This window comes from Meriones unguiculatus, chromosome 6 (assembly GCF_030254825.1).
Source record: "Meriones unguiculatus strain TT.TT164.6M chromosome 6, Bangor_MerUng_6.1, whole genome shotgun sequence".
Classification (NCBI taxonomy): Eukaryota; Metazoa; Chordata; class Mammalia; order Rodentia; family Muridae; genus Meriones; species Meriones unguiculatus.
The window spans coordinates 65,211,802-65,236,131 of NC_083354.1; the positions used below are offsets into that span (position 1 = coordinate 65,211,802).

Consider the following 24,330-nt stretch of genomic DNA (forward strand, 5'->3'; position numbering starts at 1 on the left):
CTGTAGACAAGCATGCCCCCAACTAGACCTCATATTTTAACTTTCCAGAGTTTACAACTATGAAAAGTAAACCCTGTGTTTATAAATCATTTGTAACAGTAGCCCCAACAGACCAAAATGAACAGTAAGAGTACAGTCCACTACAGAAGGCACATAAATCATGAAGCCATATTAATGTAAGTGTATGGCAAGTGCATTAACATTCTGATGGGGACCAAGACACAGAGTGTCAAGGTATCCATGGTGATGCTGGGTATTAACTCTATAGTAGAAAAGCCTGGAAGACACTGATAACAAGTAATCAAAGTGAAAGTATGTACCACATGACAAGACATAGTGGGTGCCACTGCTGTGATACCCTTGCCCAAGTGTATGTATCGATCCATGAGAGCACAGAGAGCTGAGAGACAATCTACAAAAATAACTAACCTGGGATATTAGCCATATAGTACAGTATTAACATGGTACAACCCACAGACCCAAATAAACGAAGTAACACAGAGGGATCAAGAGAGGATACTTGAATCCCACTAAGAAGGGGAAATAAAATAGATATCACAGACATACAAAGTGGAGGGAAAGAGGAAGTGGGTGGGAGAGGGGGTGAAAAGAGGAACAGGAGGGGGATCAGGTGTGGGGAAAGTAGGGATGGTGTAAGAGGGCTAGGAGAGAAGGGAAATTGGTATTGGAGCATCTCTGAGAGAAGATGAAGACCTGGAATTCTGGAAGCACCTGGGAAGATAAGGGGGCTGAGTGTGGTAAGCCTGGCTGAGACTCCTAGCAGCATTATTGAGACTGAAGTGGTCACATCCATACTCTGCTATGCTTGTAGACAGGAGACTAGCATAACTGTCATCTGAGAGGCTTCATCTAGCAGATAATGAAAGCAGATGCAGAGTTCCACAGTCAAACAATTAGGCAGAAGCCAGGGAGTCTTGTCCAAGAATTAGAAGGATTGAGAGAGCTGGAGGGGTAGGACACCACAAGACCTACATAGCCAGCTAACCTGGGACCATGGGGCCTCATAGAGACAGAACCACCAAGAAAAGAACATGCCTAGACTAGTCCTAGCTCCCGCTACACATAAGGGCTGCTTGTCCTCAAGTGGGTCCCCTAACAACTAGAGCAGTGGCTGTCTCCGACTTGGACTCTGTTACCTCCCTCTGGATCCCATTTCCCTAGCAGAGTTGCCTTGTCTTGCTTCAGTGAAAGAGGAGGTACTTAATCCTGATATAACTTGATGTGCCAGGGTAGGTGTGGTGCTATAGGGAAAGTGGGTGGGAGGGTGGGATTGGGAGGAGAGGAGGGAGTGGGGTTGTGTGGGGGAAATAAATAAATAAGAAAAAATATAACTGGCCTGTAGTCATCAAAAGTGACAAGATCATAAAAAAGATGATATTAATGATATCATAATAATAAAAAAGATGATATTGTCTTCCATATTAAAAGAGAATAAAGAGATAAAGAAACAATACAATGCTTAAACGTACCAACTTCTTTTGACATTTATGTAATAACATAGTCAACAAAACCCAAATTAAACAGAATACTGTGTCAGCATGAATTTCCTATTTTGATAACTGCACTGTCATTACATAGGACAAGGTTCTTGTTTTCATAAAACTGACACTAAACCAGTCCAAGTGACATGGCATAAGCTCAGCATCTTCCTCTCAAAATGTTCAAATTAAAACAGCAATTAACTGTGTACCATACTTGGAACTTTTTTCAAGTTTTTTATTGTTTCAAAATTGTTGTGGGGGAAGCTGGGCATGGTCCTTAATCCTAAAATTTGGGAGGCAGAGGAAGGTGGATCTTTATAGGTTCAAGGCCAGCCTGGTCTACACAGGGAATCCTAGGATAGCCAGGGCTCTGTAGAGAGAATTTGTCTCAAATATCCAAACTAAATAAAATTGTTGTAAGGGAAGAACAATGTAACTAAAAACTGAACAAGATTAAAAACAAAACTGATTCTCCATACTGGCAGTCTGGGTAAGACTATGTCTATAAGAGACTGAAAAGTGAAATGACATGACATGTTGGAGCAGAAAGAAGATTCTCTAAATACAGACCAATGTCTTCTTCTTCTTCTTTTTTTAATTGTATGTGTGTTTATGATTCGGGTGAAGCATGCAAACTAGGAAGGTCAGAAGACATATAGGAAGGCCAGAAGGTCAGAAGACAATGCTGTGTGATCACTTCTTGCCTTCCATCTTTTCAGGTATTCAGGTATCAAACTGAGGTCTCCAGGCTTGCTCAGCAAGAGCCTTTATCTGTTGACCATTCTCACCAACCTGCAAGCTGGTTCTCTTAACTGACTTCAATTAGGTGGTAGTGAGAAAAAAAAAAATGTGAAGGATTCCTTCTCTTAAAACAAATTATTAGGGATGAATAAATAATAAAAAGATGAGTAGAACAGTGGTACCCTAGTGCTATCAACAAGTAACAATCAGCAAAACACAACCTAATCACCTTCTGAGACAAGGGGCTGCAGGGCTGGTAGCTAAAATTCCTTGCAAGTGTAAAACTGGAACTACCCTGAAATAAAAGAGCTTTCCCAGATCTACAGTAACCTTGTTGTTACATCCCGCTTATCTATACATAGCAACGCAGAGATACAGGTAGGAAAATACGCCTGTGTGAACTCTGTATACTCCTGGGGTTGTGCAAGTCCGTCAAAGTATAAACAGCAATGTATCTGCCAAACTGTTCCTTATGAAGAATTCTCTGACGAATAAAGAAAACAATCAAAACACGTTGAAAGCTAAGTGAGAGAGAGAGCACCTGCAGTGGTTGGCTGGCTGTCTTTACTTAAGAAGAGTCATTTCATTCTGGAATGCCGGCACATACGTCCTGAAACATTGTTCCTAGAAATGTGCAAGGCTCCTGTGGCCTTTCCAAGTACGTTCCTTTGACCAGGATGTCCAAGCTCCTCCACCCCATCCGCCCGAGGGCAGGCAGGAGGCAGCACAGGACTCTCTGCACTTCCTTTCCGGGAGGACTGGCCCCAGTGCCTCTTACTCAGGATTCAGGGCACAAGTGTATCCCTAGGAACTCCACATAGTGTGCTCCCGCCCTCCCAACCCCAGCGGCACGAGGGCACGGTCTCGAGTACCAGCAGCCTCCACAGAAGCGCATGGTGGAACACGGGAAGGCTCTCCCGACCCGCCCAGCCCGCCAGCCCCCGGCTGCAACGCCGCGCCTCGCCCCGCGACCGCCGTTCTGCGGGTCCCTCACACACACCCACAGCCAGCCAGGCTCGGCAGCGCCAGGATGGCCGACAGCCGTCGACCCGCTCCTCCACCCTAGGATCCAACCCTCGCGCCTCCCCGCCTCCAAGCTGCGATGCCCCGCCCCGCTGAGCCCACAGGACTGCTATCAGGAGGCGGAGCCCGGGGTCGGAGGCGGAGCCCGGGATCGGAGGCGGAGCCCGGGGTCGGAGGCGGAGCCCGGGGTCGGAGGCGGAGCCCGGGGTCGGAGGCGGAGCCCAGGGCGACGCCCGCCCCAAATCCTTACCTAGCTTCTCGGGGGTCATAGCCTACCATGATGAAGTAGTCAGCTAGCCGAGGCAAGACGGACGGCCGCCACCGCGCCCGGGAAGCTGGTTCCGGTCGCTGCCTTCGCCACAGCTGCCCAACTGGCCCCGAAAGCTCAGTGTTTTCCCAGTGGCAGATGTAGTCATAGCAAGGATGCTTCAGCCATGCTTATCAACCAAGGCGCTCACCGCACCTGCGCAGTGCCTCCCCCGCCCCACCGTAGAGGGCTGGGCCTTAGGGTTCCTGGCACGGAAGTGGGCGAAGCGCTGCAGCCTAGTAACTAAGGATCGCACTCTTAGAGGCAGGGCCTCTACTTCAAAGTCCTCCTCTATTCTCTATTTTCCTGGGTTGGGGGTCTTTCCTTCCGCCTTCTCTTTCCCTTTTGCAGTGGGGGGAGAAGTGCATGGAGGGGCACAGGGTCACTTAGAAAGTTTGCTCTTTTCTGCTCCCTGCTTGGCAATGGCAGCACAGATGAGATTCTCCGCCCTGGGCTGGAAGCTTGGAATTTGCACCACCGAGGCTGTTTGCTGCACGTTTCCTGTTTATGTTGTGCAGATGGGAATTTTATAAATATGCCACTGAGCTGGCAGGGGAGGAAAAGACTTGCACAATCTTCAGAGGCGCCTATGGTTTCTGGGCTGTCTGGGCTGGGGGCGGTCAGCTTGGGCTTTCCTCTGAGTGCACTAGGGATTTGGGTTCCACCTAGGAACAGGCCCCCTGGGATTCTCCTGAAGTGGGCCAGTCTCTCTTCTGGGAGCCCCGTCCACCTGACTTTCACTGTTTTTCTTTTCTTTCTTTCTTTTTTTTTTTTTTGTCTCAAGGCTCTGGTAGCTGAAGCGGGTGTTAAGTTGCTCTACTGCAAAAGCACAATCCTGTGGCTCTTCGTCCAGTCTAGAGATTATCCAAGTTGATTGCATTTTTAAGAAATATTCCCTTCTGCTGTCTTCAAATTTGGCTGGCACAACACTTGGATGAATTTACTTTGTCACTTCTTTTTTTTATTATTTTATTTTTATTAATTACCCTTTATTCACTTTGTATCCCCCCATAAACCCCTCCCTCCTCCCCTCCTAATTCCACCTTCCCTCCCCCTTCTTCACTAATGCCCCTCCCCAAGTCCATTAATAGGGGAGGTCCTCCTCTCCTTCCTTCTGATCTTAGTCTATCAGATCTCATCAGGAGTGGTTGCACTGTCATCTTCTGTGGCCTGGTAAGGCTGCTCCCCCCTCAGGGGGAGGTGATCAAAGAGCAGGCCAATCAGATTATGTCAGAGGCAGTCCCTCTTCCCTTTACTATGTAACCCACTTGGACACTAAACTGCCATGGGCTACATCTGTGCAGAGGTTCTAGGTTACCTCCATGCATGGTACTTGGTTGGAGTATGAGTCTCTGAGAAGACCCCTGTGTTCAAATTTCTGGTTCTGTTGCTCTCCTTGTGGAGTTCCTGTCCTCTCCAGATCTTACTGTTTCCCACTTCTTACATAAGATTCCATACACATTGCCCAACAGTTGGCTTTGATAGTCTGCAGGGCAGAGCCTTTCAGAAGCCCTCTGTGGCAGGTTTCTAGCTTGTTTCCTGTTTTCTTCTTCTTCTGATGTCCTTCCTCTGCCTTTTGGGATGGGGATTGAGGATTTTAGTCAGGGTCCTCTCTCTTGATTAGTTTCTTTAGATGTACAGATTTTAGTAGGTTTATCCTATATTATATGTCTATTTTTTAGTAGTAGAATATGTATGCGAATTAAAACTGAAGTTTTTGGAACCAGTGTTTTAGAAATTACCTTCTTGAGGATATCATTCGCTGAGGGGTGTGAACCTTAATATATTGTATATAGTAGATGCCAAAGTACTTAATGCAACACATACACCCTCTGCCAATGAACAGCAGAAAGCTAGTGACTGGAGCTTTGAACTTAAAAGAGTCCAAAGGGTCATCAATCAGCTCAGCTGCTCTCATTGATTAGTTCTCTTTTATGGGCCAGAGTTTCTCTTACTGATTCCGTGCTGGGAATTGAACTTAGGGTTTCATATATGCTAGAAAAGCATTCTGCCATTAAGCTATATTCCCTGTGACAGGGCAGTCTTTTTCAAGAGGGGTCTGAGCGGGTTGGGCCGGGTCATGCTAGAAGAATTGAAACTGAGGGGGTACTTTAACTCAGGACCTCCTTTGTAAATTTTGGCTGCTAGTCCAACAGAGGAGTCAGCATAACTGAAGTGATGAAAAGTAGGTTGGTTTCCAAAATAATTAAACAAAACTTCCTCCCACACCTCATGTAGACATTTCCCCAGTCATGTCCCTGGGAGCTCTTCCTCCACTTTTTCAGTAAAGAATAATCTCACTTCCTCCAGAGACAGCCCATTCCATGGCTTAACAGCTGTGTTAAGAAGTCCTTCCTTATGAAGTCAGAGTTGGGCCCCTGTAACTTCCTCCGTGCTGTTTGAAGCTACCAGAAGGGAAGGAACACCACATGACTGTGTATGATTTTTAAAAATTATTATTGTGAGTTTTTTTTTCCCTCAACTTTACTTTCTTTTTGAAATTTGGGTTAAGGGACTGGAGAGATGACTACGCAGTTGAGAGCACTGTGTTGCTCTTCCAGAAGACCAGATTTGACTCCCGGCATAAGCTTGACAATTCACAACCATCCATCCATAACACCAGGTAAATGGGATCCTCCTCTGGTCTCCAGAAATAGGCATGCATGTGGCACATGAACATGTAAAATACACATAAAATGAAAAATCTTTTTTATACCTAGGATAAAATTTATATATCATAAAAGTAAATATACACTCCAGGGCATTTAATATATCTTACCTTTGGACAATGAATACATCTCTCTAGTTTAGAAACATTTTCTTCACCCACCAAAAATCCATTAAATAGACTCTGCCATTTCCCTGTCTAGGCCCTGTCAATAACCACTTGCTTTCTGATTCTATGGGTTTGCCTACTTCCTATAACTTGAATTAATCTTGTTTGATATTTTGTTTCCTAGGTTTTTCGGTTTTGCTTGTTGGTTGGTTGGTTGGTTCTTTTGAGACAGAGTTTCTCTGTGTAGTCTTGACTGTCCTGGAGTTCTCTTTGTAGACAAGGCTGGCCTTGAACTCACAGTGACCTGCCTGCCTCTGTCTCCTGGGTCCTAGGATTAAAGGCATGAGCCTCCACACCACCACCTGGCTTGTTTCCTAGTTTTATCCCTGCTGTATCATTAGGACTGCCTTCTACAACTGAGCATCAGTACTGCCAACTCCCTTACTGTTGAGTAACCCTCCACTGTATGCACACACCAGGCTTTGCTTATCTACTGGTGGTTTGTTTCTGTCTAGCACCATGACCATGTATAAAAGTATGTGAATGCAGCTAAAGAGATGGCTCAGTGGTTAAGAACACTGGTTACTCTTTCAGAGATCCTGAGTTCAATTCCCAACACCCACGTGGTGGCTCATAACCATCTATACTGGGATCTGAATCCTTCTTCTGGTATGCAGGTGTACATGCAGATAGAGCACTCACATACATAAAATAAATAAATATTAAAAGAAAAAAGTATCTAAACACTAATTTGCAATTCTCTTGGTATATCCTTAGGAGTAGCACTACTGGACAGTAGTGAATCACATGTGGTAATGATTTTACTTCCCAGCACTGAACAAGGATTCTAACTTTATTTCTAACTTTATATCTTTGTCAACACTTGCTTTCTTGGTTGTTTGGTTGCTTGTTTTAAATATATAGACATCTTAAGAGGTATGGATTACTTTTTGTATGTTTGTTTGTTTGGGGTTTTGTTGTTTTGGTTTAGTTTTTGTTTGTTTGCTTTTTAAGATAGGGTTTCTCTGTGTAGCCCTGGCTGTCCAAGAACTCATTCTGTAGACCAGGCTAGCCTCAAACTCAGAGATCTGTCTTCCTCATACTCCTGAGTGAGTGCTCTGATTAACAGACTGCCCCACCACTGCCTGGCCCAATAAGGATGAATTATTAACCTTTGCTGTTGCTCTCAAGATAGTGTCTCACTACATACCTAACTAACGTGTAACCTAGTTTACTTCTTAACTCTGGATCCTTCTGCCTAATTTTCACCACTGACACTGAGGTTAACAGCATGGAATTAACCATCAAGCCTAGCTGAGTAGATGTCTTACTTTCCTCCTGATTTATATTTCTTCAATGACTCATGGTGTTCAGCATTTTTTTCTGTGTATGTCTGCCATTTCTAAATCTTCCTTGGAGAAATGTCTATTCAAGTCCTTTGCCTAACCACACCCTTACCTCACCCTGATGAGGTTCTAACCCTTGTCTTCCCCCGTGCTTGCAAGCTCTGTTGTTTTGAGCCATACTCCTAGCCCAGCCTGTTTGCTTTTTGTTGTGTTTGTATACTCTAAAAACTAGATTTATATCAAATATAAACTCTGCAGATGTTCTTTCTGTAGACTGTCATTTTATCTTCTTGATATTGCTCCTTGGTTCACAAAAGTTTACTTTGATGAAGTACAAACTTTTATTGGTTTTCTATGATTTTCATGCCGTATCTAAGAATCAATTGTTGAATTTAATATCATGAAGGTCCACTTCTGTGTAAACTACACATAATTATCACTCTTATATTTGGGCCTTTGATCTATTTTGGGTTGACTTTGTAATGGTAGGGTTCTCATTTTACCTTTTTAAAAAAGATCTATGTTTATTTTCTCTGGATGTATAACTCTGTGTTTACGTATGCATATGTGTGCCTGTGATGACCAAAAGAGGGTGTCAGAGCCCCCAGAGCTGGAGTTAGAGGCAATTGTGAGCTACCCAGCATGGATGCTAGGAACTGAACTTAGTTCTTTGGATGAGAATCAAGTTCTCTTAACCACTGAGCTGTCTCTCCAGCCCCCATTTACTCTTTAAATGCATATTGTTTCAATTCTATTTGCAAATATTGACATTAACCTGAGGTAATCATTATTCCTCCTACTAATACTAACCTGCATCCCTACATTGCAAGTTCATTTTAATTTCTTTTTTTTTTTTTAATCAAAGTTGTTTTTCAAACCTAGAATTACAAACTACCTTCCTGAGTATATTTATTCTATTAAGGCCTTAGATAGACTAGTGGACATTTAAATGGCTGTTTTGTAAATGAAGTTTTAATTTAGTGACATAAGGTAAAGGCCTAAAGGTACTCTGTATTCCTATCTACATATGAACACATTTAGCATCCACTGAAACTATACTTGGCTTTCTCATCCAACAACTGCCAGGATGCTGAAACTGATTAGACCAGACAGGGCAGCCTGATTGCTGAGGTTGTCTGAAGGCCATCCCACCATCTAAGATAATTACCATCATCTTTCACTAACAAGGGAGAGAACAAAGCAAGTCCAGATTTGTTTTGCTGAGGGCTGGGAGCTGCTAGGGAGGAAGGCTATACAGCACAGCAATGAAGCTACTCAAGAGGGACGAGAGCCTTTCTTGCCTTAGAAGATAAGATGGAGATGGGGGGCGGAGCCAAGATGGCGACTAGCACACACAGTTTCTGAGTGGTGGGATACCTGAACTTCTGAGTTGTTGAATGGAAGGACCCCTAACCCAGGAAAATCATGGTGAGGCTTTCTGAACAACAGGGAACATCGCAGGAGGTGAAAACTTTGGTCTCCGGTCACCCGGGGACTTGTTTGGGGAAGGAGAGAAACGATCCTTTGATCTTGAGGCACTCCCTTCCCCCAGACCTCCTTCCTCCTCGGCACAGCGGACTCATCTTTCTCAGCGCAGACCTAACAGCCTGGGGTATACAGCCACTGAAACGGAGCCCCAAGCACTTTAGTGGCAGACAAAAGCCAGCAGTACGTGTCCCGGAGTCCCAGATTCATGCAGTGGCTGCACCATCCTCCCAGGGCGCGAATCTGCTAGACGCCAAACTAGCTCCGCAGGATCGCGATCACTGATGGTACGGCCCGCCCAATCCCACAGTGACAGAGAATAGGCTATATACTCACCAAAACCAGGCAGAAACGTCATACAACCTGGACACACCAGGCGCTGGGCCTCCCAAGCTTGGAGAGCACAAGGAAGAGACCTCAGGACTTCCCACAAAGCATCAGGACTAGCGACCCCAGTCTCCAGTTACAGCGGGACATGGCCACAGAGCAGCACTGAACTGGCGGGGCACCACAGCCCTCCAGTTTAAGACTAACCAGGGCCAAACCAGAGAACAGAGAGCCTGGTTACCCCATCCCTGCTGAAGTGACCACCCTGAAATCTCCAGCTGCAGCAAGACCTCAGAACCTGGCAGTGACAGCAGCACAGAACTGGCAGAACACATCAAAGAAGCAGGGCCAAACCAGAGAGCAGAGAGCCCCGGATACCAAGATCTCTGCCAAGAGACCTGCCTGTAAGTGAGTGCACCCTTGAGAATCTGCAGTTCCCCAGATCCTGGGTCCTTCTAAATCAGAAGCCAGGCATCGAACCCCCCTCCCACCCACATACCCACTTTGGGAAACAGAGGGGCACTAGGGACATTGAAGTTCCTACCCTGTGGGCCATATTGAGGAGTTAAGGCAGTTAATGCCAGAAATTGCGCTGCGATCATCATTAGCGCCTGCGACATATACAGTGCAGAGCCCCTCCCACACACTCAAGGGTTCAACATTAGCCATCACTCTGTCCCTGGAGACACACGTCCACGCACACTTACACACACAGACACACATGCGCACGCGCGCACACACACGCTTGCATTTGCCCCGTTTGCGCCTGTGTACTTTCCTCCCACAGGTACAGCTAGTCCTCAGCACACACTGAGAGTGCTCAGCTTCCTGAAGAACTCTCCAGACACCAGAGAGAGACAGCACCAGTCTGATCTGCAGAATCCAAAAACAAACAGGGAAGGTTTCAGATAAGCCAATGGCCAGGGGTAGGCGAAAGAACACTTTCAATATAAATCAGGACATCATGACTTCACCAGCAAACCCCAAAATCGATGGATACCCCAATTCAGCAGAAGCACAGGAAAATGATTTTAAAGCCATGCTTGCCCAATTATTTGAGGCTCATAAGGAGGAAATGAACAAGTCTTTCAAAGAGATGGCCAGTCAATTGGAGGCAAAGAAAGAAGAAATAGACAATATCCTTAAAGAAACACAGGCAAACATAGCCAAACAAATAGATACACAAGTAGAGGAAAAATTAGTGGCATATAAGAAGGAAATGAAAAAAGGAATAGAGGCCATCGTAGAGAGACAGGAATCCAAATTAAACACATGAAAGAAATGGTGCAAGGCATGAAAACAGAATTAGAATCAATAAAGAAAACACAAAATGAGAAAACCCTTGAGCTGGAGAACTTGGAGAAAAGATCAGGAACCACAAAAGTAAGCATCACCAACAGAATACAAGAGATGGAAGAGAGAATCTCTGGAGCTGAAGACACACTTGCAGAAATGGATACTTCTCTCAAAAAAAAAAAGTAAAATCAGAAAAGTTCCAATCACAAAATATCCAAGAAATCAAGGATGCTATGAAAAGACAAAATCTAAGAATAATAGGAATTCATGAAAAAGAAGACTCCAGACTCCAAGGTCCAGAAAATATTTTCAAGAAAATCATAGAAGAAAATTTTCCCAACTTAAAGAAAGAGATGTCCATAAATATACAAGAGGCCTACAGAACTCCAAATAGACTAGACCAGAAAAGAAACACATCATGTCACATCATAGTCAAAACACTAAATCTACAGAACAAAGAAAAGATGTTAAAAGCAGCAAGGGAAAAAGGCCAAGTAACGTATGAAGGTAGACCTATCAGAATCACACCAGACTTCTCATCAGAAACTATGAAAGCCAGAAGGGCCTGGGCAAGTATCATGGAGACTCTAAGAGATCACAAATGTCAACCCAGACTACTATACCCTGCAAAGCTTTCAATCAACATAGATGGAGAAAACAAAATATTCCATGACAAAACTAAATTTACACAATATCTACACAGCAAACCATCCCTACAGAAGATACTAGAAGGAAAACTCCAATCCAATGAAAACAAATTCACCCAAGAAAACAGGGCATACAGATAATGTCCCAACAAAAATGAAAAGAAAACAAGCAATGAAACAGGGTTAGATCATCGACTCCATTACAAAAGGAACTAACATGCATTGGTCACTATTATCTATCAATATCAATGGACTCAACTCACCAATAAAAAGACACAGGCTAACATAATGGTTAAGGAAATAGGATCCAACATTCTGTTGCATCCAAGAAACACACCTATGCAACAAAGATAAACACTACCTCAGAGTAAAGGGCTGGAAAACTGTTTTTCAAGCAAATGGTTCCAGAAAACAAGCTGGAGTAGCCATCCTAATATCTAATAAAATAGACTTTCAACCCAAGTTAATCAAAAAAGATAAGGAGGGCCACTATATTCTCATCAAAGGAAAAATCCACCAAGAGGACATCACAATCTTGAATATCTATGCCCCAAATACAAGAGCACCTACATTCGTAAATGAAATATTATTAAAGCTTAAATCATACATTGATCCTAATACCTTAATAGTGGGAGACTTCAACACTCCACTCTCACCAAGGGACGGATCAACTAGACAGACACCAAATAGGGAAATAAAAGCACTCACAGAATCCCTAAATCAAATGGACCTAATAGACGTCTACAGATCATTTCACCCAAACTCAAAAGAGTACACTTTCCCTTCAGCACCGCATGGAACCTTTTCCAAAATAGACCATATAGTGGGCAACAAAGCAAGCCTCAACACATACAAAAGGATTGAAATAATCCCTTGTATACTATCTGACCACCATGGACTAAAGTTAGACATCAACAACAACAGAAACAACAAAAAGCCGACACGCACATGGAAACTGAAAAACTTACTACTCAATGACAGCTGGATCAAGGAAGAAATAAAGAAAGAAATTAAAGACTTCCTAGAATTCAATGAAAAGGAAGGCACAACATACCCAAATTTATGGGACACATTGAAAGCAGTGCTCAGAGGAAAATTTATAGCACTAAGTGCCTGCAAGAAGAAATTCGTAACATCACATACAAACAACTTCAACTGAAAACCCTAGAAAAAAAAAGAAGCAGATACACCCAAGAGGAGCAGACAGCTGGAAATAATCAAACTGAGGGCTGAAATCAATCAATTAGAAACAAATAAAACTATCCAAAGAATCAATGAAACAATAAGCTGGTTCTTTGAGAAAATCAACAAGATAGACAAACCCTTAGCCAAACTAACTAAAAAGCAGAGAGAAACTATCCAGATCAGCAAAATCAGAAATGAAAATGGGGACATAACCACAGACACTGAGGAAATCCAAACAATTATTAGGTCATACTACAAAAGCCTATATACCACAAAATTTGAAAATCTAAATGAAATGGATAATTTTCTTGAAAGATTCCATCTACCAAAACTAAGTCAAGATCAGGTAGAAAGACTGAATAGCCCTATATCTCCCAAGGAAATCAAAGCAGTCATTAACAGTCTCCCCTCCAAAAAAAGCCCTGGACCAGATGGCTTCAGCGCAGAATTCTACAAGACCTTCAAAGAAGTGCTAACTCCAATTCTCCTCAAGCTATTCCACAAAATAGAAACAGAAGGAACACTACCAAAATCATTCTATGAAGCCACAGTCACCTTAATACCTAAACCACACAAAGACCCAACAAAAAAAGAAAACTTCAGGCCTATCTCTCTTATGAACATTGACGCAAAAATACTCATTAAATACTTGCAAACCGAATCCAAGAACATATCAAAGGTATCATTCACCATGACCAAGTAGGCTTCATCCCAGGCATGCAGGGGTGGTTCAACATACGGAAATCCATCAATGTAATCCACTACATAAACAAACTGAAGGAGAAAAACCACATGACCATCTCCTTAGATGCCGAAAAAGCATTTGACAAAGTCCAACACCCATTCATGTTTAAAGTCTTGGAGAGATCAGGGATACAAGGCACATACCTAAACATAGTAAAGACAATATACAGCAAGCCTATAACCAACATCAAATCAATGGAGAGAAATTGATATCAATCCCACTGAAATCAGGGACAAGACAAGGCTGACCACTCTCTCCATACCTCAACGTAGTACTTGCAGTCCTAGCGACAGCAATAAGACAACTAAAAAGAGATCAAGGGGATACAAATATAAGGAAAGAAGTCAAAGTATCACTGTTCACAGATGATGTGATAGTATACATGAGCGACCCCAAAAATTCAACCAGAGAACTCCTTCAGCTGATAAACACCTTCAGCAAAGTGGCAGGATACACAATCAACTCGAAAAAATCAGAAGCCCTCCTATATACCAAAGACAAAAAGGCTGAGAAAGAAATTAGGGAAACAACACCCTTCACAATAGCCACTAATAACATAAAGTACCTTGGTGTGACTCTAACCAAGCAAGTGAAAGACCTGTTTGAGAAAAACTTCAAGTCTCTGAAGAAAGAAATCGAAGAAGATATCAGAAGATGGAAAGATCTCCCATGCTCATGGATTGGTAGGATTAACATTGTGAAAATGGCCATCCTGCCAAAAGCAATCTACAGATTCAATGCAATTCCCATCAAAATACCAACTCAATTCTTTACAGACCTTGAAAAAAAGATTCTCAGCTTCATATGGAGAAACAAAAAAACCAGAAACTCCAAAACGATCCTGTACAGCAACAGATCATCTGGAGGTATCTCCATCCCTGATCTCAAGCTGTACTACAGGGCAACAGTAATAAAAACTGCATGGTATTGGCATAGAAACAGAAAGGAGGATCAATGGAACCACATAGAAGACCCAGAAATAAATCCACACACCTATGAATACTCGATATTTGACAAAGAAGCCAAATCCATTCAATGGAAAAAAGACAGCATCTTCAACAAATGGTGCTGGACCAACTGGATGTCTACATGCAGAAAAATGAAAATAGATCCATATTTATCACCCTGCACAAAACTAAAGTCAAAGTGGATCAAGGACCTCAACATAAAACCAGATACCCTAAATCAATTGGAAAAAAAGTGGGGAACAGCCTAGAACTCATTGGCATAGGAGACAACTTCCTGAACAGAACACCAACAGCACAGGCTCTAAGAGCAACAATTAATAAATGGGACCTCATGAAACTGAAAAGTTTCTGTAAAGCAAAGGATACCATCATCAAAACAAAACGACTGCGTACAGATTGAGAAAGTATCTTCACTAACCCTTTATCTGACAGAGGACTAATATCCAGTATATACAAAGAACTAAAGAAGCTGAAAAGCAGCAAACCAAGTAATCCAATTAAAAAATGGGGAACAGAACTAAACAGAGAATTCTTGACAGAGGAATATCGAATGGCAGAAAAACACTTAAAGAAATGCTCATCCTCATTAGCCATCAGGGAAATGCAAATCAAAACGACCCTGAGATATCACCTTACACCCATCAGAATGGCCAAGATGAAAAACTCAAGTGATAACACATGCTGGAGAGGTTGTGGAAAAAGGGGAACCCTCCTCCACTGCTGATGGGAATGTAAACTGGTACAACCACTCTGGAAAGCTATCTGGCGCTTTCTAAGACAAGTAGGAATAGTGCTTCCTCAAGACCCAGCTATACCACTGCTAGGTATATACCCAAAGTTTGTTCAAGTACACAAAAGGGATACTTGCTCAACCATGTTTATAGCAGCTTTATTTGTAATAGCCAGAACCTGGAAACAACCCAGATGTCCATCAACGGTGGAATGGGTACAGAAATTGTGGTATTTTTATACAATGGAATACTACTCAGCAATCAAAAAGGAGGAAATCATGAAATTTGCAGGCAAATGGTGGGATCTAGAAAAGATCATTCTGAGTGAAATATCCCAGAAGGAGAAAGACAAACATGGGATATACTCACTTATATAGACCTATAAGATATGATAAACATAATGAAATCTATACACCTAAAAAAGATAATCAATTGAGCGGACATGGGGTAAGATGTTCAATCCTCGTTTAGAAAGACAGATGGGATGTGCATTGAACATATGACAGGAGTCTACTGAGCGCATCTGAAAGACTCTAACTAGCAGTGTTTTCAAAGCAAAGACTCATGACCAAACCTTTGGCAGAGTACAGGGAATCATAAGAAAGAAGGGGAGTTAGTCTGATGGGGAAAGGATAGGAGCTCCACAAGGACCAAATATATCTGGGCACAGGGTCTTTTCTGAGACTGACATTCAACCAAGGACCATGTATGGATATAACCTAGAACCTCTACTCAGATGTAGCCTGTGGTAGCTCAGTAACCAATTGGTTTCCCAAAGTGAGGGGAACAGGGACTATTTCTAACAGGAACTCAATGACTGGCTCTTTGGTCTCCCCACCCCCGAAGGGAGGAGCAGTCCTGTTAGGCCACAGAGGAGGGCTTTGCAGCCATTCCTGAAGATACCTGATAAAACAGGATCAGATGAATGGGGAGGAGGTCTCCTCTATCAGTGGACTTGGAAAGGGGCACGGTGGAGATGAGGGAGGGAGGGAGGGACTGGGAGGGAATGAGGGATCGGGACACGGCTGGGATACAGAGTTAATAAAATGTAACTGATAAAAAAATAATAAAAAAAAGAAAAAAAATTAAAAATAAAAAAAAAGAATATAAGATGGAGCTGATTCCTAGTGGGGAGTATTTCTCACCCTGGTACTTCGCTAGTGGACTTCAGTGGGGTAAGTGTTTTTACTGTAGAGTCATTGCAAGTGCTTCCTGTGGTTAGCCACTAGAGTTCAGGCAGGCAGCTGGAGAGTCGGATTTGACCATATGTCCTGCAGGCACAACCAGACTGTTGTGCCTTCAGATTGTTTCTCCCAACCCATAACAAAGGAGACTGAGAGCTGTGGTAAAAATTTCCCTGATGCATCACCATCTATCATACCACTCAGTTACCTTAGCAATAATCTTAATGACTGCTACCCTTGATTCTGTCCTTTCTCTCAGCCCCACATTCATCATTCAAGTCCTGTTGCTCCTACTTTCCACATATCCACTTCACCCTCATATCATTGTTGTCTCCCATCTTGATAGTTTACAATACCTTCCTTACCTGTTTCCCTGTTCATTGGTTCCAGGTATGTAAAAGATGGCTTTATATATGTAAAACTTATTTTTTAAGATCAAGTTTTTTTAAATTTTTATTAATTACACTTTATTCATTTTGTATCCCCCCATACACCCCTCCCTCCTCCACTCCCGTTCCCACCCTCCCCCCCCTTTCTGCATGCATGCCCCTCCCCAAGTCTACTGATAGGGGAGGTCCTCCACTCCTTCTTTCTGATCTTAGTCTATCAGTTCTCATCAGAATTGGCTGCATTGTCAGGGTTCTAGGTTATCTCCATGAATAGTCCTTGGTTGGAGTCTCTGAGAAGTTCCCTGTGTTCAAATTTTCTTGTTCTGTTGCTCTCCTTGTGGAGTTCCTGTCCTCTCCAGCTCTTATATTTCCCACTTCTTACATAAAATTCCATTCACTCTGCCTGTCAGTTGGCTATCAGGCTCAGTATCTGCTTTCACAGTCTGCATGGCAGAGGCTTTCAGAGGCCCTCTGTGGCAGGTTCCTAGGTTGTTTCCTGTTTTCTTCTTCTGGCTTTCAGAGGCCCTCTGTAGCAGGTTCCTAGGTTGTTTCCTGTTTTCTTCTTCTTCGTATGTCCATCCTCTTTGCCTTTCAAGATGGTATTGAACATTTTAGTTAGGGTCCTCTCTTTTGTTTACTATGTTTAGATATACAGATTTTAGTGGGTTTACTCTATGTTGTATGTCTATATGAGTGAGTATATACTGTGTGTGTCTTTTTGCTTCTGGGACAACTCACTCAGGATGATCCTTTCCAGGTCCCACCATTTACCTGCAAATTTCATGATTTCCTTATTTTTCATTGCTGAGTAATACTCCATTGTATAGATGTACTACAATTTCTGCATCCATTCTTCAGTTGAGGGGTATCTGGGCTGTTTCCAGCTTCTGGGTATTACAAATAAAGCTGCTACAAACGTGGTTGTGCAAATGTCCTTTTTGTGTACTTGAGCCTTGTGGTAAGACCTACTGATTGTTTGGATTTCTTCAGTGTCTGTTGTTATGTCCCCCTTTTTGTTTCTGATTTTGCTGATTTGAATAGTTTCTCTCTGTCTTTAGTTAGTTTGGGTGAACGTTTGTCTGTCTTGTTGATTTTCACAAAGAACCAGCTCTTAGTTTTGTTGATTCCTTGAATTGTTTTATTTGTTTCTAATTTATTGATTTCAGCCCTGAGTTTGATTATTTTCAGTTATCTACTCCTCTTCAGTGTGTCTGCTTATCCCCCCCACCCTTGGGCTTTCAGGTGAGCCATTAATTTGCTTGTATAAGATGTTTCTCATTTCTTTTTGAAGGCACTTAGTGCTATGAATTTTCCTCTTAACACTGCTTTCATTGTGTCCCATAAGTTTGGGTATGTTGTACCTTCGTTTTCATTGAATTCTAGGAAGTTTTTAATTTCTTTTTTCCCTAACTCAGCTGTCATTGAGTAGTAGTTTCCATGTGTGTGTAGGCATTTTGCTATTTCTGTTTTTGTTGAGGTAAAGCTTTAGTCCATGGTAGTCAGATAGGGATTATTTCAATTTTCTTGTATCTGCTGAGGCTTACTCTGTGACCAACTATATGGTCTGTTTTGGAGAAGGTTCCATGAGGTGCTGAAAAGTTTGAATTTGGGTGAAAAGTTCTGTAGGCATCTATTATATCCATTGCATTTTGGAACTCTGTAAGTGCCTTTATATCCCTATTTAGCTTCTGTCTACATTATCTGTCCCTTGGTGAGAGTGGAGTTGTTGAAAGCGCCCACTATTAAGGTGTTGGAATTGATGTGGGATTTAAGCTTTAATAATGTTTCATTTACAAATGTAGGTGCTCTTGTATTTGAGTCATAGATGTTCAAACTGTGATGTTCTCCTGGTGGATTTTTCCTTTGATGAGAATGAAGTGCTCCTCCTCATCTTTTCTGATTAATTTTCGTTGAAAGTTTATTTTATTAGATATTAGGATAGATACCAGAGCTTGTTTTCTGGGTCCATTTGCTTGAAAAACATTTTTCCAGCCCTTTACTTTGAAGTAGTGTTTATATTTGTTACAGAGGTGTGTTTCTTGGATGCAGCAGAATGTTGGATCCTGTTTCCACAACCATTCTGTTAGTCTGTGTCTTTTTATTGGAGAGTTGAGTCCATTGATGTTGATAGATAATAGTGACCAATGAACGTTAGTTCTTTTTATTGTGGAGTTGGTGGTGTTATTGTGATTCATTGCTTCTTTTCTCTTAATTTTGTGTTATGGAGTTATCTATATACCGTGTTTTCCTGGGTGTAGTTGTTTTTGTTGGATTGGACTTTTCCTTCTAGTATCTTCTATAGGGTTGGGTTGCTTAAGTTTAGTTTTGTCATGGAATATTTTGTTTTCTCCATCTATGTTGATTGAAAGCTTTGCTGGCTATAGTAGTCTGGGTTGGCATTTGTGATTCCTTAAAGTCTGCATGACATCTGCCCAGCCCTTCTGGCTTTCATAGTTTCTGTTGAGAAGTCTTGTGTAATTCTGATAGGTGTTCCTTTGTACATTACTTGGCCTTTTTCCCTTGCTGCTTTTAATATTTTTTCTTTATTCTCTAGATTTAGTGTTTTGACTATGATGTGACAGGAGGAGTTTCTTTTCTGGTCTAGTCTATTTGGTGTTCTGTAGGTCCCTTGTATGTTTATGGACATCTCTATCTTTAAGTTGGGAAAATTTTCTTCTATGATTTTCTTGAAAATATTTTCTGGACCTTGGAGCCTGGGATCTTCTTTTTCATTTATTCCTATTATTCTTAGATTTTGTCTTTTCTTGATGTCCTTGACTTCTTGGAGGTTTTGTGTTTGGAACTTTTCTGATTTTACTTTTTCTTTGAGAGTAGTATGAATTTCTGCAAGTGTATCTTCAGCATCTGAGATTCTCTCTTCCATCTCTTGTATTCTATTGGTGATGCTTACCTTTGTGGTTCTTGATCTTTTCTCTAAGTTCTCTAGCTCCAGAGTTTTCTCTGTTTGTGTTTTCTTTATGATTCTAATTCTGTTTTCATGTCTTGCACCATTTCCTAAATCTCTTTGAATGTGTATTCCTGTCTTTCCATGATGGCCTCTATTTTTCTTTTTTTGCTTGTTTGTTTCCTCTCTGTATAACACTAATTGTGCCTCTATTTGTGCCTATATTTGTTTGGCTGTATTTGCTTGTATTTCTTTGAGAGCTTTGTCTGTTTCCTCTTTCTTTGCCTCCATTTGTGTGGCTATTTCTTTGAGAGATTTTATTGTTTCCTCTTGATGTGCCTCTAATAAGTGGCTAAGCATAGCTTTAAAATCATTTTTCTGTGTTTCCAATGAATTAAAATATCCATTGATTTTTGGGTTTGCTGGTGAAGCCATGATGTTCTGATTTTTGTTGGATGTGTTCTTACACCACTCTCTAGCTATCTGCTTATCCATAACCTTTGCTGTTTGTTCCTGGAATTTGTATTTCAGACTGGGTCCATCTTTCTCAGTTGTCTGGAGTATTCTTCAGGAAAGAGTGGTCCACTGGTTTGAGATCATGTGTTCGTGTTTCAGCTGTAGCTAAGGGAGGAAGGTCATAGGAGTGGTTGCACAAGTGCAGGCGAGCAAGTGCAGGAGTGTGCATGAAAGTGTGTCTTGAAGGACAGGGTGCTAGAGTGTGTAGATGCCTAGAATGTGGGGCTTAAGCACAGGAGGGGGTGTGGGTGCTGGCACTGTTTGTGGGTGCAATGCACATGCACAGGTTCCCTGAATACCTCAGTGGCCTATAGGCCTGTTGTACTGTCCTCCTGGTATTCAGATCTGTCTGAGCTCCAGGAATTATTTGCCTGGACTACACTGGTAGACCCACAGAACAAGGGCTTGAATGCTGAGAACACTGTCTCAAGAATTCCTTTGTTGCCCACATTGGGTGTGTGGGTGTGAGGGATCTGATGTCTGGCTACTACCATAATAGGACCCTGGATCTGGGGCTCTGCATGCATTCACTTTAAGGTGTATTCACTTGCTAGTAGCCTTAATTGGAAAACACAGTGGTTCCCCATTCTCTGCTCTCATATTTGGGCCTACAAGAGCAAGTGAGAGTGTAGGAGATTCATCAGCTCAGTGGTGTCCATGTTTTTTCTGCTGGGCAGGGAGATCCTTACTTGGGGTAGCCCCTTCAGTTGCCTCATTCATGTAGCATGGAGGCTCCTGTTAAGGCTAGTTGCCACTCTGCTGCCACTGCCACAAACCTGGCAGGCTGGTACAGCTGCCCACTGGGGGGCCCTAGAGGTGCGTACAGCTGCCAGCCACTGCTGCAGAACTGGGAGGCCGGTACAGTGGCCTGCTAGAATGTCCTGGGTACTGGGAGGCTGGTATAGCAGCCCACTGCAAGGCCTACACAGCCACCTGCTGCAGTCACCGAACTTGGAGGCAGGTACAGACTCCCGCTTGGGAGACCCTGGGAGGCCCATACAACTGCCTGCCACTGCCTGCTCCCTGCTTCCATTGTCTCAGTTACCAATCCAGGCTTGGAGCAGTGAATGCTGTGTGCCACCTCTGCTGAGGAGGCAGAAGGGAGGCCAGTCAAAGGGAAGTGTACAAGGGTTAAATATTTGCTGCTCTCAATCCCCAGAGACATCCCTGGACCTAAAAGTCTTAGATCACAGGTTTTCCACTCTCACCCAGGAAGAGTCAATGTCCATGTTCTGGCTTCAGTTGCCCCTCCACTCACCAATTTTGGAATTTCAGATCCTGTGCCTCTCAGACAGGGTGCTTGCTGGTTGCCGCCATCTTAGATCTGGGCCTGCCTATTTTTAAGCTTCATTTTATTTTATGTGTAGAAGTTTTTATGCATGTGTGTCTGTGTGTTTGTTTCTTGTATGCCTGGCTCGTACAGAGGCTAATAGAGTGTATGTGACTTACCACATGGATACTGGAAAATGAATCCGGTCCTCTGGAAGAACCTTGAATACTTTTGCTTAGCTGTTTCTCCATTCCCATCTGTCTAATTTTTTGAAATGTTATTTTACATTAATTTTGATAGTTTTTATCTATGTAGAAATTCATACATATCTTTTAGATTTTTTCAGCTTAGTGGAATATGTTTTAAACACTAACAATTCTGTGAAATTCATCTGTCATAATTATTCCCTTGTCCTATATTATAGTATCAATTTTGCCATTTATACTTTCTTTTGTTTAATTTATCTAAAGCTTTGTCAGTATTTTTTATATTTTGGAAGAATCAACTGTGTTTCATTGACTCTGTACTGGTTTTGTTGTTCTTTCTAGTTTGATAATTTCTATAATGATGTTACTAATTTTTTTCTAGCTATTGATTTTGGTATTTGGCTTTTTTTTTCTCCCAAGGCCAGGCCATAAGGTGAATCATTAGCTAAACTTTTAGAAATCTTTCTATTCTACATTTCTTCAAAGAATTTCTTCATTAAATTGTTAGTAGTTTATTCTCCATTAATTTATTAAAATCTAGAGTTTCTCTTATTCTTTATTAGTAGTCTTTACATAGTAGTCAGGAAGAATATAAGGAATTACTTCAATTTCCCCGTATTTGATAAGACTTTCTTCATGTCCTAATATATGATCTCTTTCAGAGAAAGTTCTAAGGAATGAGGACAAAGTGTATCCTTCACTGTTTGGATACCATGTTCTATATTTGTCTGTTGTCTTTTTATCTGTGATGTCATTTGATTCTGTTTATTTTCTATTTGGATGGCCTGTCTGTTGTTGAGACTAAGACTATCATGATGTATCTGCCAGCCTGTGGCTTTATATCCAATAGTTATTATTTTTTTTTTAGCACAACACAGTGGAACTATGTTTAGAATTGTAAAGTTTTCTCCAGGTTTATCCTCTTACTTACCAGGAAGTGACATTTACCATTACTTTCTAAATTTGATTTCAAGTCTATTTTGTCAGATTCAGAACAGCAACACTTGCTTATGTTTTTGCTCCATTTGCCTGAAGTTCCTTTTCCCCACACATTTCATGGTCAGGTAACACCTGTCTTTTTGATGAAATGCAACAAATATATTAACTCTACTTTTTGATCCAATCTACTAGTCTTTTGATTAAAAAATTGGCACCATTGCTATTTAGAGTTACTACTGAAGGGTATCTATTAATCCCCACCAATTTGATAATTTTCCAAGGAGAAAAATCATCAGAAAAACTTGATCGGTTTTTCTTTTGTTTCTTGTTTAATTATTGTGCCTTTTTGATCCCTTTTGTTTCTTGTTTAATTATTGTGCCTTTTTGATCCCTGGGTTCAAATACTCTTACCAGAAGCAACTTAGGAGAAAGAAAATGTTTATCTGGCTTACATTTTTAGGTCACAATTTACTTATGGGAGAAATCAAGAAAGAATCTTGAAAAGGAACTGAAGCAGAAACCATTACACAATTGTCTTTGATAACTCACTCATCGTCTCTTGCTCATATAGCTGTGGCTCACCTGCCTATAGTATGGTCTCTATGACATTAAACATCAATCAAGGCAATCATCCAAACACATGACTGCAGGAAAATCTGGTGGTGACTGATGGGGACAATTAATAAATGATGAGGCACACAACAGATTTTTTATGAAAGACATTTATTAGATAGAGATGAAGAGAGAGAAGGGAGAGCAGGACATGATGAGGGGAAGAGAGAGGGAGGGAGCCCCAACAGAAAAAGGGGAGAGGGCTAGGAGGGAAGAGAGCAAGAGGGGCTAAGAGAGAGCAAGAGACAAGAGAGAAGAAGCCTGCTAACGCTCCCATGCCCGCCCATTCCTTCAGATGATTCATGGCTGCAGCAATCCATGTTGATAATCCTGTGGCTAGTCCTGCGTCCACTCTGGTAGAATTTACTGTGACAATGGCCACTCTCAGCTGCTCCATCATAGTATCGAATTCTCCAGTCCAATTACCTAAAATATAGCTCGACAATTGTTTAGACAGATTTGCAGCACAGGAAAAATTCTCATGTTGTATGCTAGTGACACAAAGTCCAGCATACTTTCATTGACAGCCAGGTTAAGCGATTTGCCATAGGGTATCAATTGGTCTCCTTGGTTTGCCTGTGGTATATATGCAAGATTAGAGTCTCACAACAGTGTGATGCAGCCATGATCATTCAGGCCTTTACAGCCATTGAAGCAGGACATTCTCCCCAAGCATGGTTGGATACCATAAAAAGCTAAAATGATACGCTCAGGATGCGAGGCTAAGTACTGCACTCAGGGTCAGCCGCTTTCGACCCAGAGAAGAGCATGTCTGATTGCATGCGGGTTGATGCCCCAGGTCCCGCCTCTGAGAAAAAGGTATCAGACGGGTCTGATGCTCTTTGGGTGGATGACACCTAAATGAACATCGGTACAAAGTCCCAATTTATTTCTAATATCAGAGATCAGACCTCTACTCTTGCCTGATGTGTCTAAAACAAAAAGGGGGAACTGTAGAGAGCTGCAGAATGCTATGCCTTAAAGATGGAGCTGGTTTCCGCCTTCCACCTTCCAGATGGTGAGTGCTCTCTGTCACGAACAATTCCACATTTGGCTAAGGCTGAGGATCTGGCTTGCTTCCATGTATGTGGACCTATCTGCATTGCCCACGTGGCACGCCTGGTTTGGCTACCCAGAGGCTATTTAAGCTGTGGGCTGGCTTTCCCCAGGGTCCGAGGATTGTTCAAGGTTCCTGAATAAACTGCATTGAAAAAAAAAAAAGAGAGAGAG

At 42.1% G+C, this 24,330-nt stretch overlaps 1 protein-coding gene across 1 annotated transcript in view; it reads right to left on the reverse strand.

Moving 5' to 3' along the window:
- LOC110539691 (binder of sperm protein homolog 2-like) overlaps positions 1–3,715 on the reverse strand; it is a 117,590-nt gene extending 113,875 nt beyond the window's left edge. Inside the window, exon 1 of the mRNA XM_060384591.1 lies at positions 3,517–3,715. Coding sequence (XP_060240574.1) covers positions 3,517–3,535 — 19 coding nt within the window. The 5' untranslated portion in view covers positions 3,536–3,715. The remainder of the gene's footprint in view (positions 1–3,516) is intronic.
- Between the last annotated feature and the right edge of the window lie 20,615 nt (positions 3,716–24,330).